Source organism: Balaenoptera musculus, chromosome 20 (genome assembly GCF_009873245.2).
Source record: "Balaenoptera musculus isolate JJ_BM4_2016_0621 chromosome 20, mBalMus1.pri.v3, whole genome shotgun sequence".
Lineage (NCBI taxonomy): Eukaryota > Metazoa > Chordata > Mammalia > Artiodactyla > Balaenopteridae > Balaenoptera > Balaenoptera musculus.
Genome location: NC_045804.1, coordinates 168338 through 185418, shown reverse-complemented (window position 1 = coordinate 185418; position 17081 = coordinate 168338). Strand labels below are relative to the sequence as shown.

General features: G+C 37.6%; 1 protein-coding gene across 6 annotated transcripts in view; it reads right to left on the bottom strand.

Moving 5' to 3' along the window:
* The window catches only part of HELZ (helicase with zinc finger), a 156404-nt gene that overhangs the window by 49116 nt on the left and 90207 nt on the right, over positions 1–17081 (bottom strand). For all 6 annotated transcript variants that reach the window (XM_036835893.1, XM_036835892.1, XM_036835896.1 and 3 more), the window contains 4 exons: positions 12106–12310; positions 5484–5535; positions 4505–4695; positions 2567–2774 (listed from right to left, as the gene is read on the bottom strand). In XM_036835893.1, the coding sequence (XP_036691788.1) occupies positions 2567–2774; positions 4505–4695; positions 5484–5535; positions 12106–12310 (656 nt within the window). The remainder of the gene's footprint in view (positions 1–2566; positions 2775–4504; positions 4696–5483; positions 5536–12105; positions 12311–17081) is intronic.

Below are 17081 nucleotides of genomic sequence, written 5' to 3'. Positions count from 1 at the left end.
CAATATTCCTCTCTCAATATTCTTTTTTTTTCAATGTAGACAGAAAATCAGCAAAGATAAAGTAGACTTGAACAATCGTATCAACCAACTTGACCTACAGCACTAGAGCACTCCATTCTTCCCAAATGTACATGGAACGTTTATAAAGACAGACCGTATCCTGAGCCATAAAACAAATCTCAATAAATTCAAAAGGATTCAAGTCATGCAAAATATGTTCCCTTACCACAATGGAATTAAAACTAGGAATCAGTTAACAGAAAAATTCTTAGAAAATCCCCAATAACTCACCCAAAGTCACCTTTCTAAATAATCCATGGATCTAATTTTAAGAGAAACTAGAAAGTGTACTGAACTGAATGAAATAAAAATAGAACACTGGAATTTTGTGGGATGCACTACTGAGGAGGAAAATTCTAACACTAAGATACCTCTATTAATCTAAGCTTTCACCTTAACAAAATAAGTGCAAGAGTTGTATTCTGAAAACTTTTTTTTAAAAAAGGCTGAAAGTAAAGACCTTAAAGAAGAGAGAGACACCGCGTTCATATAACAGAAGACTAAATATTAAGATGTCAGCTCTCCCCCAAATTGACCTACAGATTCCACACAATCCCAATCAAAATCCCAGCAGGCTTTTTTTTGTAGAAACTCACAAGCTGATTCTAAAATGTATGTGGAAATGCAAAGGACCTGGAATACACAATTTTGAAAAAGAAGAACAAAGTTGGAGGACTCATACTACCTGATTTGAAGACTTTTATGAAGCTACAGTAATCAAGACAGTATATGTGGCATGAACAAACATATGCATCAATAGAAGATGATACAGACTTCACATAGGCAGTAAACTGATTTTCAACAAAGGCACCAACTCATCTTAATGCAGGAAGGAGAGTACTTTCAACAAACGGTGTTAGAACAACTGAACATACATATATGCAAAAACAAAACAAAATGAGAACAAAAAAACCCTTCAATTCTTACCTCACACCACATATAAAAATTAACTCAAAGGAGACCTAATATAAGAGCTAAAACTATGAAACGTCTAGAAAAAAACACAGAAGATCTTTGTGATCTTGGATTAGGCGAAAAAAACTTGACATAACACCAAAAACATGACCCAAAGAAGAAAAAATTGGATAAACTGGACTTCATCAAAAATGGAAACTTTTATTCTTTGAAAGATACTGTTAAGAAAATCAAAAGGCAAGCCATATCCTGGGAGAAAATATTTTCAAAACATATATCTAATTAAAGATTTGTATCCAGAATGTATAAAGAACTCTTATAACTTCGTAAGACAAACCAGTAAAAAAGTGGACAAAAGATACAAATAGACACTTCATCAAAGATATACAGGTGGCAAATTAGCCCAATGAAAAGATACTCAACATCATTAGTCATTAGGAATATGCAAATTAATACAACAATCAGATACTATCAGATACCCATAAGCAAGGGTAAAATTAAAAAGACTGACAATACCAAGTACTAACGAGAATGCGGAGCAACTGGAAATCTCACACGTACTAGAAATGAAAAATGGTTTGGCCACTTTGGAAAACAGTATGGCAGTTTCTTACAAAGTTAACAAATGTGCTCAACAAGCTCAATCCTGGGTATTTACCCAAGAGAAATGAAAATATGTTCAATACATATGTTCACAGCAGCTTTACTCATAAGAGCCAAAAATTAGAAATAATTAAGGATAGATAAAAACAACTGATGGAGAGATTAAAAAAACACTGTGGTTCATCCATATAAGGGAATACTAATCAACAGCAAAAAGGAACAAACAACTGACACAGACAACACAAATAAATCTCCAAAGCATTAAGCTAAGTGAATGAAGCCAGACACTATGATTCCATTTATATGACAAACTAGAGAAAAGACCAAAGTATAGGCACAAAAATCAGATCAGTGGTTGCCCAGGGCTGGGGCTGGAGGAAGAAAGTGACTGCAAAGGGACATGAGGGAGTTTTTTGAAATGTAAACACCCTGAATCTTGATACTGGTGGTGGTGAACAGCTCTGTAGATTTGTCAAAATACAACAAACTACATTCTAAAAGGGTGAATTTTACTCTATATAAATTATACCTCAATAAACCTGACTTTAAAAATTACACAGGGTAATTGTTCCTTATTTATAATTCTAGTAGACAAGAGACTACGATTTGCATGAGAATAAACTATTGCCACAGTAGCATTAATGTTTAGTATGCTACAAAAATATTTTGGGTCAACAAAAATGTTTCACAGGAGAGGGTTTTCTGTCTCAATTTTAAATGACTACCATTTAAAAAAAATCTAACTATTAACATTTTTCCAGGAAATTGGTACCATCAATCCTAAGTGGTAGGTTACATGTAAATTTTGTGTCTGTGCACATACCCTATCTTCTGGAGAGAGGATCCATAGTGTTTACATCAGATCCCTCCTCCAAAAGGGTTATAATCTATGAACGAGTTGACAACCACACTGTTAAAGGAACCTCGTATGTTGACACAACTTGGCACACCATCAATTTAGGGACACGAGAACAGCAAAGCGACTCACCGTTTCGACTCTGCTCATGTTGATCCTTCTCCTGATGCTGGTTTTGCGTCTGCCCTATGCTGACAGGTGGGTGATGCCCAAGGCCATAAGGTATAGGAGACCCCCGCCCGTGTGTCTGTAAGAGGTTCATATTGTAGGCCATTGCTGCCTGGTGAGTAATGATTCGAGGATCAACTGCAAACCTACCCTGGTATCCTGTCCATGGTACCTAGGTTATTATAAGAAATAGAATAATTCCTTTCAGTACATTTTGAAAGGCAAACTGCTATAGTGCTATTAATTAGGAAAGAGCAAACACACACAGAGATGTTAATTTTATCAAAATGAATAACTACAAAATGAATGCTAATAGTAACAATTGGTAGAATGACTGCTATATCTCAACTGGCAAAAAAAAAAAAACCAAAAAAAAAAAACTCCTTGAATCTTTAGTATGTAAGGGAAAATTGACCATTTCCCTTACACACTAGGTTAGGAAGAAATCAAGGACTTAAAACTGGTAATTATTCCTTGAGGCATCAAATCATTTTATAGTCTTGAATCATTTTCCCTCAATATGAATGCATATATGTCACTGATTACCATGAAAACTGTCTTTTAAAGTCATAACTGCATAGATATATAGTTTAATAAACTTGAATAAGAGAACAGGGAAAAAATTTAAGAAAAAATTCAGTCTAAGGAGTCTCAACTCAAAAAATATGTATTACTATTTTATATGAATAACCAAATCATTTAATGTTCACTTAGTGTAGGCAAAATTCCAACAGGTCATTAATTTAATTAATGCTTTTGATTAATTAAACCACAGAAACAGAAAATTTCTTTAGCTGTGTCAAAATATATAATCTCTGCATATTAATATAAAAAGAATAAACACAATGACATCTGAGCTACCACCCTTATTATTTTATTATAATACAACTGTTAAATTCAGACTCTTAGAAATCTTTAAAAGTCTCTTTGACCTAGTAAAATGAAATATAAATCCCAAGGGACTTACTATTTAAAGCAGATGATGTATAATGTTGCCAGGCTGTCTGGGAAGAAATAACTCAGCTAAAATGGAAAGTCTATGGGGAGTCGACATAAATGACATATTTCTTATTGACAGTTATTCTCATTGGCTGCCGGGATTGTGAACCATCATGACCAAGATGGCTGAAAAACGTTGGCAGCTAGGCGTTTTTGCATTTTGGGGGTGTAGGCAGGGGTGCCAAAGATCCTTGACAATGATCACCTCTACCTGAAACTGCAGTACTTATCTTAAATGAAAGAAATATTTTCTAGGCTAAAATTCCTGAATTTGGAAAGATTAGTAAACAGCAAATTTTTTTAATTACCAAAATACTCAAAAATCTTAAAGAAAAGAAAAATGAGTTTTAACATAAGATGGAAGCCCTCTAAAAATCTATAGTCTTAGAAATGATTTAATAATGTTTTTAAGTACCAGCAGGGTTTCATAAGGTGTGGAATTTCTCAGATAAATTTAGATCCAAGGGAGCTAGGCTAATCCAAACCTTTTTCCTTCCTCCAAAGAACTGTATTTTCTTAGGGTTGGTGAATTATATAAGAATGAAAAAGCAAAAGATAAAATAAAACATCACTTTAGAAAACAAGAGTCCAATTTACTAGCTCTGTTAACTTTTAGCCCAATTTTCCCCAGTAAAAATATTTAAGACAATACAAAGGCTTCTCAATCAAAACACCCAATTTACAGATTTCTTCATAGCCACTGACAATATAGTAACAAATTTTAAGCAACAGTTCACATTTCTTTGGTCATAAGAGCTGCTTTGAAAGAAGCTTACAGACACTGAAAACCAAAAAAAAAAAAAAAAAAGAGAGAGATTAGTAGAACACTATTTGAGATAGCCACTAATTTAGTGAAGCCTATTTTATCTAATTCAATAGAGAGTATCTTAAACATCTACTTACAGGTAAAGGCACGGACATAACTACATTCCCTCCATAGACAGCAGGTACATAAAGAATACTTGTCCCCGTGTGAGGATCTATTCTTTGAACAGGGCTTGGAGATTTCCCCAAATTTGGGTGAGGTCCAAGAGGAGGTGGAGGAGTATATGCTCTAATAGGATTGCCAATAAGTACAGAAGGATTGGGCTGAACTGAAAAACAAACAGAGAAAGGATGCACTCAATAGCTGTACATATTCACGTAGACAAAAATAATTAAAATCACGCAACAGCAAAACACGTTCCCCAGCTTTGCCATAAGGTATCTTATATTCAAAGAGTTATCAGCGTGAAAGAGTAGAGTATATTAAAAAAACAATCATTTTACCATATTCCCTAAAATTAGCTTGAGATATACAAAGTATTCCTTTTAAAAACTAGCATAATTTTAAATGTCTTGCAAGGAGCTGGAGATGTGTCCTTCAAGAGAGAAAACCATACAGTAAACATTCTTCTGACACTAGAAAACGTAAACAATTCTTCAGAATAAAGTTTTGAGTTGCAGCTGTAACACAGCCACATACAAAACAGTTAAGCAATTATTGTTTTAAAAGCATAATTCTGCAACATTTTAAATCACGTAAATAAACTTCATCTTGAAAATTTGTATAACCAACATTTGTAGGATATAAATATGTTCCAAAAACTTACGTTGCATAGGAGGCTTAAATGTTCATCCTCAAAACTTCTATATATGTACCTTGGTACCTACAAAATCACCCCTTTTCAGAAATGACATATCAAAGCATTCACAAGAACAGATGTGTTGAATAAAAGAGTTACATGAGCTTCAAAGTGTTAGAGTGTGTGTGTGTGTGTGTGTGTGTGTGTGTGTGTGTGTGTGTGTCCCTCTCCATCCTCCTCTTTCTAAATGATGAAATTTGGAATAAATGTCTTACATCATAAAAGCAAGTTTTCATAGGGCTAATTTTTCCACTTACCAATTCCATCATTCTGGAAATGATCATTCTGGATATGATGGAGGCTTTTCCCCTTTACAGAAAAACACAAACGTATAATAATTTAAACACACCTAATATTAAAGAACAATAACCATTTTCCTCATCCCATGCAAAATAAATGTATATAGCAACAATTAAAATTTAAAGACTGTGAGTCTGTAATTAATAACCGTTAGATGCCTTTGAGCCAACCTTCTTTTTAAACATTAAGTCAGGGACCCCCCTGGTGGTGCAGTGGCTTAGAATCCACCTGCCAATGCAGGGGACATGGGTTCGATCCCTGGTCTGGGAAGATCCCACATGCCGCAGAGCAACTAAGCCCATGAGCCACAACTACTGAGCCCACGCACCGCAACTACCGCAGCCCGCGCGCCTAGAGCCTGTCCTCTGCAACAAGAGAAGCCACCGCAAGGAGAAGCCCGTGCACCACAATGAAGAGTAGCCCCCGCTCGCCGCAACTAGAGAAAGCCTGTGCGCAGCAACGAAGACCCAACACAGCCAAAAATAAATAAAATAAAATAAAATAAAATAAAATAAAAACATTAAGTCATGGTGCTAGGCCTCAAGTTTCCTCAACTTCAAATTAAGGGTATCTAAAATTCTTTTTTCTTTTTAAATTAATTTTTTTATAAAAAGAAATATGCATCAATATGACTGAAACCTAAATTCTGTTCCTTTGCAGCTTCTCTATAAATTTTCTATGAATTAAATGATAAAGTGTAAAAGCCGTTTTCAAGGGAAAAATATCAATCTTCAACTCTTGAGGATGAGAACCTTTAAAATAATAACATGAATGTAAATATGCTTTGGGGTTTATGATATTTTGAGTATGATTCATGGCATCTTAAACTGTAAAATTTACTGAAGGAACAGGACAATGCACAGTGTCATAATCTGCTTAAGAGAATGTACAAATTTTCTAGAAAGCAATGTGGATGTCAAAAGCATCAGAAATGTACACATGCTTTAACCCAATAATTGCACCTCCAGGAACCTAAATGTCCATCAGTAGAACATTTATTAAATAAGCAATGGCAGATTCATACAATGGCATGCTAGTCTACCATTAAAAATGATGACTTCGGGGCAGAAATACGTGAAGAAACATATGGTTCTGAGTTTCTAGACTTTAAAAATGTTTTTTCTCTTTTCATTGGTTAAAAGTAACACACAAAGCCATTACACAACACAAGTAGCACATTATACAACTTACCCTTCGACCACGTACATTTTTTATTTGTACATTACATCTGAAAGCTTAAGTGGGGGGATAATGTCTACAGCAAGAAGAAGAATTTGTTCTTGACCAAAGCAAAGGTACAGTGACGCTTCACTTATCTCCCCATCCGTCAGCAACTTTAAATATTCAGGTTAGCACTAAACACCAGAGGCTTATGGTCAGCTGGTTAGCGACGGGGAGGCAAGGGCAGCTAAGCTCTAACTCTTCAAAAGTCAGAAGAAAAATAGTCAAGAAAGAATCAGAGTTGGTCCATTAACCAGAAGAGAATGTTCACAGCGATTGTCGTTAGCTATTAAACAAAAAAAACACACAAAAACAAGCTTCTGAGGAATAGAGAAGTGAAAAGAAAAGCAGGCAGAGGAAAGGAGAAAATGGCAGACAGCAGGGACGGCAGCAACAGGTGGAAGACGAGAAGCGTAAGCAATGAGACGTGACCGCAAGGGCAGCCAGAGGCAGATGCGCCGACAGAAGAAAGGAGAGCAGTGGCACAGCAGAGATAAGACCGTTCCAGGAGGCTAACAAACCATTTAGACTTCTTAGCCTCTGTGGACTCGTCAACCAGGGGCGGCTGTGTATCAGGTGGAGAAAACGCTGTCGCTGGGTCAGTGTGGAAGGCACAACAGCCCCCCGGAGACACACACACCCTACTCCCGGGAACCCATGAGCTGTCATGTCATGTGGCAAAAGGGGCTCTGCAGATATAACTAAAGACTTAAAATAGGAGGATTATCCTGGATTATCTGGGGCGATCCAATCTAATCACATGAGCCCTACAAGCAGAGACACCTCTCCAGCTCAGTCAGAGATGCGGCAGAAAAGGAAGGAAGAGATACAAGTGGTCGAAGGGGAAGTCAGAGACGCCGAGAGAGAGAAGGCTTCAATGCACCGTTGACAGCTCTGAGAGGTAGGGCCACGTGCGAGAGCTGGAAAGAAGCCTCCAGAAGCTAAGAACGGCTCCCAGCTGACAGCCAGCAAGGAAACAGGGACCTCAGTCCTTACAACCACAAGGACTGGATTCTGCCGACAACCTGCATGACCTGAGAAGCAGAGCCCTCCCAGAGCCTCCAGATAAGAGCCCACTCGACCAACACCTTGATCCTGGCCTTGTGAGACCTGGAGCCAAGAAACCAACAAAAACCTGGACATCTGACTCAAAGAAATGTGAGATAATAAATGGGTGTCGTTTCAAGTCACCAGGTTTGTGCTAATTTGTTACAACAGCAATAGGAAACCAATACAAAGAATAACCACAGCCTGGATTGACCCTGCACTGTAAAGCTGGAAGCATGCCAGACAATAGACACCAGCACTCCGGGTGCTGTGTGATAAACTAAGCGAAAAAGAAACTTGGAAAGGGAACATCTGCATCACCGTGCTGTCATGATGACTCTGTTGACGGAGCTGTTGCATATAAAGTATAAAAGGCCCTGAACACCTAGGACTTCATCTGTTTAGGTCATTGTTGATTCCCTGAGCTTAGAACATCGCCTGGCTCAATGAATACTGTTGAACGAATGGGGGGAAAAAAGCAACTTGGGGCCTCTCACAAAAAGACAGTGGCATATCTGCAAGCATAATTCAGCACCCTGTACAGTTCAATAAGGGAAAACTCCTCTAGCATATTTAGACTTCACATGCAACTGTAGAGCAATAAGTGTGCTTGGTCTATACAAAACATACAGTGTTTGGTAGCATATAACAAAATAACAATGCAGCAGTAAGCTAGAGCTAACTATGTAGAAAAGTCATTCCATAATGATAATTCCAAACTTCTGCTAATAAACCTCAGAAAGTATGTACACCTTTGGTAGAAAGCTTATAAGCAAATGTAGTTCACATCATCTGTTTTTTGAGGACCATTTTTTTTACTCAACCATTTATTCATTCAAGTATTTATTTTTTCATTCACTCATTCTTTCATCATTTTCCATTTATTCTATTCAACAAATGTTTACGAGGGCCACGACATGTCCACCCCCGGCTGGGCACTGGGGCTACGGAGCCACAGAAGTCTGACACGTCTTCTGATGTCTGGACACCGAGACACAACATAAGCAGCTGGAGACAGACAGTGAAGAACAATTCACAAACTAAGATCTATAAAACAATGCTATGGTCTTCTCAGAGGACCCATTTCTGAATATTATCTATCCTCTGAATAGTTTTTACAGTATGTACAAATGAATCTGTCCCATCCTCGCAAAGTTTCTGAACACTGTTCCCAGCACGTGCCCAGGAGTAAGCAGACTGAAGACAAGCAAACTGTTTTCCTACGTGCTGATTCTGTAGGCGCCCGTGAAACAGATGCCTTCCTACAAATAAATGATGCCTGGAGAGTGGGGCAATGAGGCTTAGCTAGGACCACCTGCTCCTGGATCCCCTAAGATCTGTACCTTCACTAACCCTGACCGGAGAACCTACACCGTAGTGAGGAGAGTAAAGCCATTCGATTGGTCAAGAGCTCGGGGTAGGCTTTGCTGCCAGACAGTCCTGAGGGAGCAGGTCCTGGAGCACGTTTAACCATCATCCAGCCTTCCGATGATTCTGTCTACATTAAATCTTACTGGGATTTTAAGTCTTAGGCTAACATTAACCTCACTAGTTTTTAATATTTCTTATGCACAGAATTGCATTAAAAGTTAAACATTAAGGAAACTTGGGGGGAAATTATATGGCTTAGTATCCCATTTTCAGAAACAGCATATGCTTTTCTTGCAAGGAAGTAAATTCCCCTTCATCACAAGACTCTAGCATACGAAATAAACCATCTGGAATTTGTTTCAAAATTCTCCAGTGCGTATATGCGGTGGTGGAGTGGTGGGCTGATAGCTGAAACAAGATCAAGGATAAATTGATAGTTAATGAAGCTGGATGATAGGGAATTCAATATATTTGAAATTTTCTACAATAGAAAGTTGGATAAAAAAAGACTCCAGTACAAATTCAATCCTCAAAACAATTTAATAGAAGTAAAATACAGTACTGGGGCGTGAAGGGAGAGATGATGACAAAAGTAACCTGTGGCTCACTATAACTTAGTTACCTAAAATTATTATTATTATATATGATATAAAGAACTTTAAATAACCAGGTATATAAACAACTGAGTGAACCTCTGTGTTAGTGACAGTGAAATAACAGATGATATCTACTGGATCAGTGAAGAAAACTTCCCAAAAAGTTAAAAAGAGAAAATTGGGGAGATGGCTGCTATGGTCTTTAATTACACAGTCTTCCTATTGAAAGAAGAAAGCCCCACTACACTCTCCTGGATGCATCATAACCATTATTCACTTATCAGATACTTACTGAGCACCCACTATGTGCAGAGTGGGGCTAGGCACTAGGGGCCCTAGGAAGTATACAGAATAGGATTTTTGTCTTCGGGGAGTTTATAGTGTTGGAAAAGCAAGTGGATTCAACATATATTTTCTTTACCTTTAAAATAAAAACAAAAAGCAAATCACAGGATCTTGCTTAGGGTCAGTACACATTTGATATGATGGCTTGAATCTAGCTGCATCTGTGGTACATTAATTGATGCTAACATTGATCAATTAAGTAAAAAGTTTATTGTAGTTACTGTATTTAAGAATGTGCAAAAGGTATAATGTCTCTGAAACATTTAAATAAAAAACAATAAAATTTAAAAGTTACTAACTGGGTTCCCACTCTTCACCTACTTTAAGCTACTTGCTGTTCCCTGGAGAGCCTGCTCTCTCACAACTCTTGCTTTTCGTATGAGCTCTTTGTTAAGCTTCACTCATTAATCTTAAAAATACTTCTAAGCACCTGTGATAAGCCAGATGTTGTTCTAGGCACAGAGGCTAGAGCAGCAAATAATACAGGCAAAAATCTCTGCCCTAAGGGAGCTTCTGTTCTAGTTTCTGACAGTCTCCCCAATCTCCCACTCACTCCATCCACTCGGTGAAATTACCCTGAATCTCCACTGTGGTGGAGTGGTACTTCCTCTGACCGTTACCCTCCAACGTCTGCCACAAGAAGACTGGGGCTAATTTGCTTCTCTACTACCTACCATAACAGCTGTCACATAGAAGAAACTTAACTATTTGATAAATAAGTTGATTATTAATTTATCAATAGTTTAAACTTTAGAAATCTAGAGGATTCAGTTATGCAAAATGCTTAATCTGCTTAATTCCAAGTCACTAAAGCATTATTGTATATCAGGTCCATTTTTATTAAACTCAGACAACAGTACATTAAAACAGAAAGCAGTTCTCGTCTCAGTTTAATACTTACTCAGCTAAAAAAGATCTTCAGGCTATTAAACCAATAACTATTTCTTACACATTAAGCTTTACATTTTAAAAATGAAGCCCCAAACTGGCATACTCTCTTAATTCATGTCAATAAGTTTAATATCATGCTGATGACTATAAATACACCCACAAACCAGAACAAATACTAAACATGCCACTCTCATAACTTTCTTTTCTAGATGTTAAGTGCAAGCATTTTTTTTTTCAGGCAATCTAGCAAATAAACCAGCTGTTTCTGCCCAAAATAACTATCGTTCAAAAGCAGACATGGGGGCCTTGATTCCCCCCATCCCATCCCGATGGCTGGACTACTTCTCACACAGCAAACACGGGTCCAAGTGGATTAAAGTAACCCTCAAGCAGCCAGCCACGTTTTCTCACTGTGCCAAAAACCACCTGACTTGGTCATCAACAAGAGGTCAGAACTATTTTCTTTATACGGATATTGCTATTATTATATTATTCCTTGTAAAAAAATATGCTATAACAGCATGCTATATAATATTCTGTAAGAGCATACTTGTAATATGTGTGGCCGTCTTTTAAACGGCTTTGTTTTATTCACATCTTGCTAAAATAAGTCTATCAGTAGAGAGGACCGGGAGGTTATATTATACCAAGGGCACCAGACCTAATCAGGTACCTGAAAACTTTTTTTTTTTTTTTTAAGATTTTTTTGATGTGGACCATTTTTAAAGTCTTTATTGAATTTGTTACAATATTGCTTCTGCTTTTTTATGTTTTGGTTTTTTTGGCTGCGAGGCATGTGGGATCTTAGCTCCCCGACCAGGGATCAAACCTGCACCCCCTGCATTGGAAGGTGAAGTCTTACCCATGGACCGCAGGGAAGTCCCCTTGAAAACTTTTTGAGGATGATTATGCCATTAAGCAGCACGGCTAAACACCACACTGTATTTTCACTTAATGTCCACACTGGACGAGTTCCTTGCAGAAACTGCTTGCCGTCAAACGTAACCTTCAATTCCAACACGTAAAGTAACCTGCAGCCCAAGAAAGCTCTGACGTCTCTGCACTGTTCTCTCTCTTTAACCTCTTCAATTTCACTGACAGGCTTTACCTTGGGGGGTGATTGCTGCAATCGGTTGGTATTTCCCGTGTGCTGCACTCTTAGAGCCCGGGGGATAAATTCAGGTGCCAGTGGATTCAACACATACGTCTTCTTTAGTTCTAAAGCCTCTAGCTGAGCTTTGATCTGTTCAAAAGTGATTCCATGTAGGCTATTATTTTCATGACACAGGGCAATAAACCGCTCCCAAAATTTCCTACAGAAAAGATTTAGAAGATCAGTTTATAATTTCAGTGGACGAGATCACAGAAATGACTAAAAGCAACTAAAGATAATTTCGAATTCCCCCACCCCAACCCCAAATCCTCAGGCCCAGTATTCATCTATGATTCAGGTATAATCTTCCCACCAGATCACAAGACTTCAGAAGTTTGATTCTGAAACTACAGTCATGTCTAGTACTGCGGAGCATACAAACTCTGCTCTCCATTAATTCTGGCTGGTCGATGAGAGTAACATGGTCAGTGCTCGACTACGCACACTAATTTGGAATGACGGATTTTGTTATCCACACAGTAAGCAAGGATCTCAAACTTGATAACTCATTTTATCAAAGATGTGTACTTCCAGGCATACTCACCATATACACATTTGTATGTATGCATATATATATATTATATACATACAGACACACACACACACACACACACACACACACACACACACACACAGATTTGAATTATGGGGCCAAAGTAGCCTGGTGCTGGGTGACTAAGAAAAGCCAATTCAGACATAAATCTGAACCACAGAGTAAATAAGTCTCATAAGGAACTTAAGAAATAACCAGTTATTCCTATATTTTTCTTTTAATTAACTGACGCTTGTCACAGCAAAGCTCATAACATTAATTGACTAAGTTAAAAGAATTAAATTATGAAAAACACAGGAAGTTGGAATGCTAATATTTTTTTTTTAAATAAATATATTTATTTATTTATTTTTGGCTGCACGGGGTCTTTGTTGCTGTGCGCAGGCTTTCTCTAGTTGCGGCGAGCAGGGGCTACTCTTCGTTGTGGTGCGCGGGCTTCTCACTGCAGTGGCTTCTCTTGCTGTGGAGCACGGGCTCTAGGCGTGCGGGCTTCAGTAGTTGCGGCACGCGGGCTCAATAGTTGTGGCTCGCGGGCTCCAGAGCGCAGGCTCAGCAGCTGTGGCGCACAGGCTTGAGTAGTTGTGGCATGCGGGCTCAGTAGTTGTGGCTCACGGGCTCTAGAGCGCAGGCTTCAGTAGTTGTGGCGCACGGGCTTAGTTGCTCCGTGGCATGTGGGATCTTCCTGGACCAGGGCTTGAACCCGTGTCCCCTGCATTGGCAGGCGGATTCTTAACCACTGCGCCACCAGGGAAGCCCTGGAATGCTAATTTTAATGATGATTATTTATCTCCTAATCAAATTAATAAACACTAAAGGAGAAAAATACATTCAAAATTAATCCAGTTGTACACTGTTGTTCCTAAAGTTTTGAAAATTGATCTCCAAATATTAAAAATATTATATATTACAAAAGATAACATATAAGAAGTTTTAGGATTTTAAATGACTATTATAAATATGCATACCTATCTTTAGTATGAGGTTCAAATAATGTTTTATTATGCTATAAAAGACATGTGATATGGTTTCTTCCCAAGTTGGCACCCTTGTGTCCAGGTGGACAGCAGGTAATCACGACGGCTTCAAGAAGCATAAATAAAAAGGTTTATATTATAAAAGTTAGTATATGAATATGGGAATGGAGTTATTAACATATTCATAAAACTTTGCAGATTTTCATTTCAAACTATGTTTCTCTTACATATGCTTTCTACCATCTTTTCTAATTTTTTAAAGATGGGTGTAAGAAATGGGTCCAGAAAAAATTTCAGGCCTCCATGTCAACAATAGGAAAGGTAAAAATGCTATAAAATATTAAATATGTATTTCCAACAATAAGACATAAAGGCTAACAAGATACTCATTCAGCTACAGGAAGTGTGTGTTGCTAAGAAAAATGCACACTGAAAGCTGCCCTTTATTTTTATTCTTAAGAACCTTCCATAGGAATCAAGTTTTTTTTCTCATAGTCTGACAGCTAAGGAAAGACTACCTTCAACTTAGCACTCAGGATCTAAAATCCAAAAACTTCCCTACCCTTTTGATAAAGAACCCCTAAATATTCAACTGTATTTATATGATCAATACAATTCTACTACATCCTGTATTAAAAAGGAAGTTTTTTTGGTCTAGTTGATAAAGTAACAATTTCATAGAGTGGCATTTCATATTCGTGTGAACTTCAAGACACAGCAAAATGAGGAGAGAATGGATTGACTTTACTACAGCCCAGTTTTTAATTTTAATTTATTATAACATATTTTCATTTCCAGCTTACATAACCAAAATGCTAGAACTTGCTCTATCTCAAGCTCCTTTTTAAGCTCCATACCCTGTCCCTATACGGCTCTTACTGACCTCAACTGCACTGAAGTAACATCGAGTTAAGCAGAACCTTTAAACAACCTCACACGTCACAAGAAGCTGGTAGCTTGGTGACAGTTTTCATCTACAAGATCCCAGGGATCTCAAGGAAACAGCCTTCGAGTTAAAGGAGTCGTTTCAGAAGTAACACTAAACACTTGCTATAAGCTAATCAAGTTCAACGAATTCCAAAAGCAACCTGGAATTTCTATCTTAAATCTCACTTGTCTTTTGATAGCCCCAGGGAAGAGCAAAATGGTCAAGCACGTGGATTCCAGAACTAGGCTGCCTGGGCTTCAGTCACGGCTCTGTCATTCAGCAGCCCTGTAACGTTGGGCAAGTTATTTAACCTCTCTTCATACCTCAGTTTCCTCATGTGTAAAACACGGCACCAACAGTGTTATTATTATTATTATACTTTATCACTAAGACTTTTATTTCTCACTTTTAAACTTTCAGAGAAATGTATTCTTTCCTTCAAAAATTCTTAAAGCCAAAAATATTCCTTTTTTCTCTCTTTGTGAAGGCTCTTTCAAAGACCATTTCACACTATCCTTGAACTCAATTCTTTAATGAAATACTACACATGGCATTATGAGGCATTTCAGAACACGTAACTGGAAGATCACTTGAGAATTTCAACAACACTCAGACTGAAGAATTCACCACTATGATTATTTAAAGGCTTCACCAATTCTCAGGGCCTCCCTAAAATGTTAACATGTTAATATTTTTTTCTAGTAATGTTGGTTAGAAAACCCAAGTGTGTCTCTACGTTGTGATGTAAGTGTTACTTTCAGAAGACAAAACCTTACTTTCAATCACCGCATGAACCCAAAGTCTGCTTTCATTTTCATGCTAACCTTGCTTCTAGGATCGCTGATAAAACATTGAAAAATCACTTGGTGTCCTCAGGTCATAGAGAGAGAGGGTGTGTGTGCACATACACACACCTCTACACGTGTGAAATAGGTTTATATCTCACTGAGCAGGTGGAATTCGCTAATGAAGAAATTCGGTTCAAAGGGAGATCTCTTCCAAACTCTCTGGTTTGGAAAAACGCATGAACATGCCCCGCCTCCTCCCCCCCCCCCCGCCCCCGCAATCACCTCTCCTCACTCAGTGTAGATTTATCCACGCACATGCCTCGCTTCCTCGGAAAGGCAGGGTAACCCAGTGAGGTCAATCTGATATCTGTTTGAGTGAGACTCTTAGTAGCTATGTGGTCCTGGGCAGTAATTTAAACTCTACATCAGGCTGCCCATTTAAAATGCAAATAAAATACCCACATTACCGGGTTATTAGGATGAATGAACGAGGCAAAGTGTAAAAAGCACTTGACCTAGCAACTGGCAAAGAGAAAGCTGTCAATAAACAGCAGCTACTACATTAATATTTGTTTGTTTGGCGAGTGGGAGAAGGGAAAGTTCCTTCCATTCACTTAGGGTTAACAGGAAAATTCTGTTTAAAAATCCTTTACAACAAAAAAGATTATATAACTGGTTGCCTTCTAAACTGGTATAGTATACACAGTAATTATTCCTTGAAAACTTGATCAATATTTGGAAATATCATATTAGTTTTTTATAAATATCAAATGAGCAAGGGAGGGAGACATCCTGATTAACTCAAACTATTGATACAAAGAATTCACGCCTTCATTAGTATAGTACCTAAGAATCACATTATGTCCTCCAGGTTTACTTGTATTATGAGATTAATTTAATTTCTAATGAAATTGGAAAGAGTATAGCATAAATATCCATAGCCTCAACTATCAGCTCCTGGGTTAGAGCTGATTAAATTGTCCAAATAACACAGATTATCAGCATTCCCATTCAGCTGTGGGTCACATGATTTTCTCTCCCTACACAATGTATTGACCTCTCTGAAAATATTTTACTTAGCTTATAAATTAATTTGAGGTACTTGACACACTCCAGCTGAGTAGTAAGAAATAAGCAACCAGTAGACCTGGCTTCAAGTTAAAAATTAGCCCTGGATCATTCTGATAGCATGGCCTCAGGAAGAATCATTCACCTATTTGCTCTGAGAAAATAACGACTTATGTCAGAGAAGGGGTGAAAAATGTTGATCTCATGTAATTCACAGTATAACATACCTCTATGGAAAGGGGTAATGGTTTTAAAAAATACGCATGTTGGTAAATGTTTGGGGTTATTTATAAAGACTGTCCAAAAAGTAATGTCACTCAAGACTACTGTTATACCTATTTATTCCCACAACAGTTTCTAGTTGCTTTTAATACATGCCAGCCTATTTTACATGTTTTAATCTAATAAAATTCTAATCAAACTGTATGTGCTCTCACATTTATCAAATGGTAAATATAAACAAAAATGGTAAACTACCACAGCAATATTCTAACCAAATATATTTGCAATGAATAGGAAAGTAACTAAAGTGAACTTCTCAGGAGGGAAGCCAAATTAATAGACTTAGTTTTATTCATTGGTATCTTGGAATTAATATAGTTCCTTCCCCAACTTTTTGT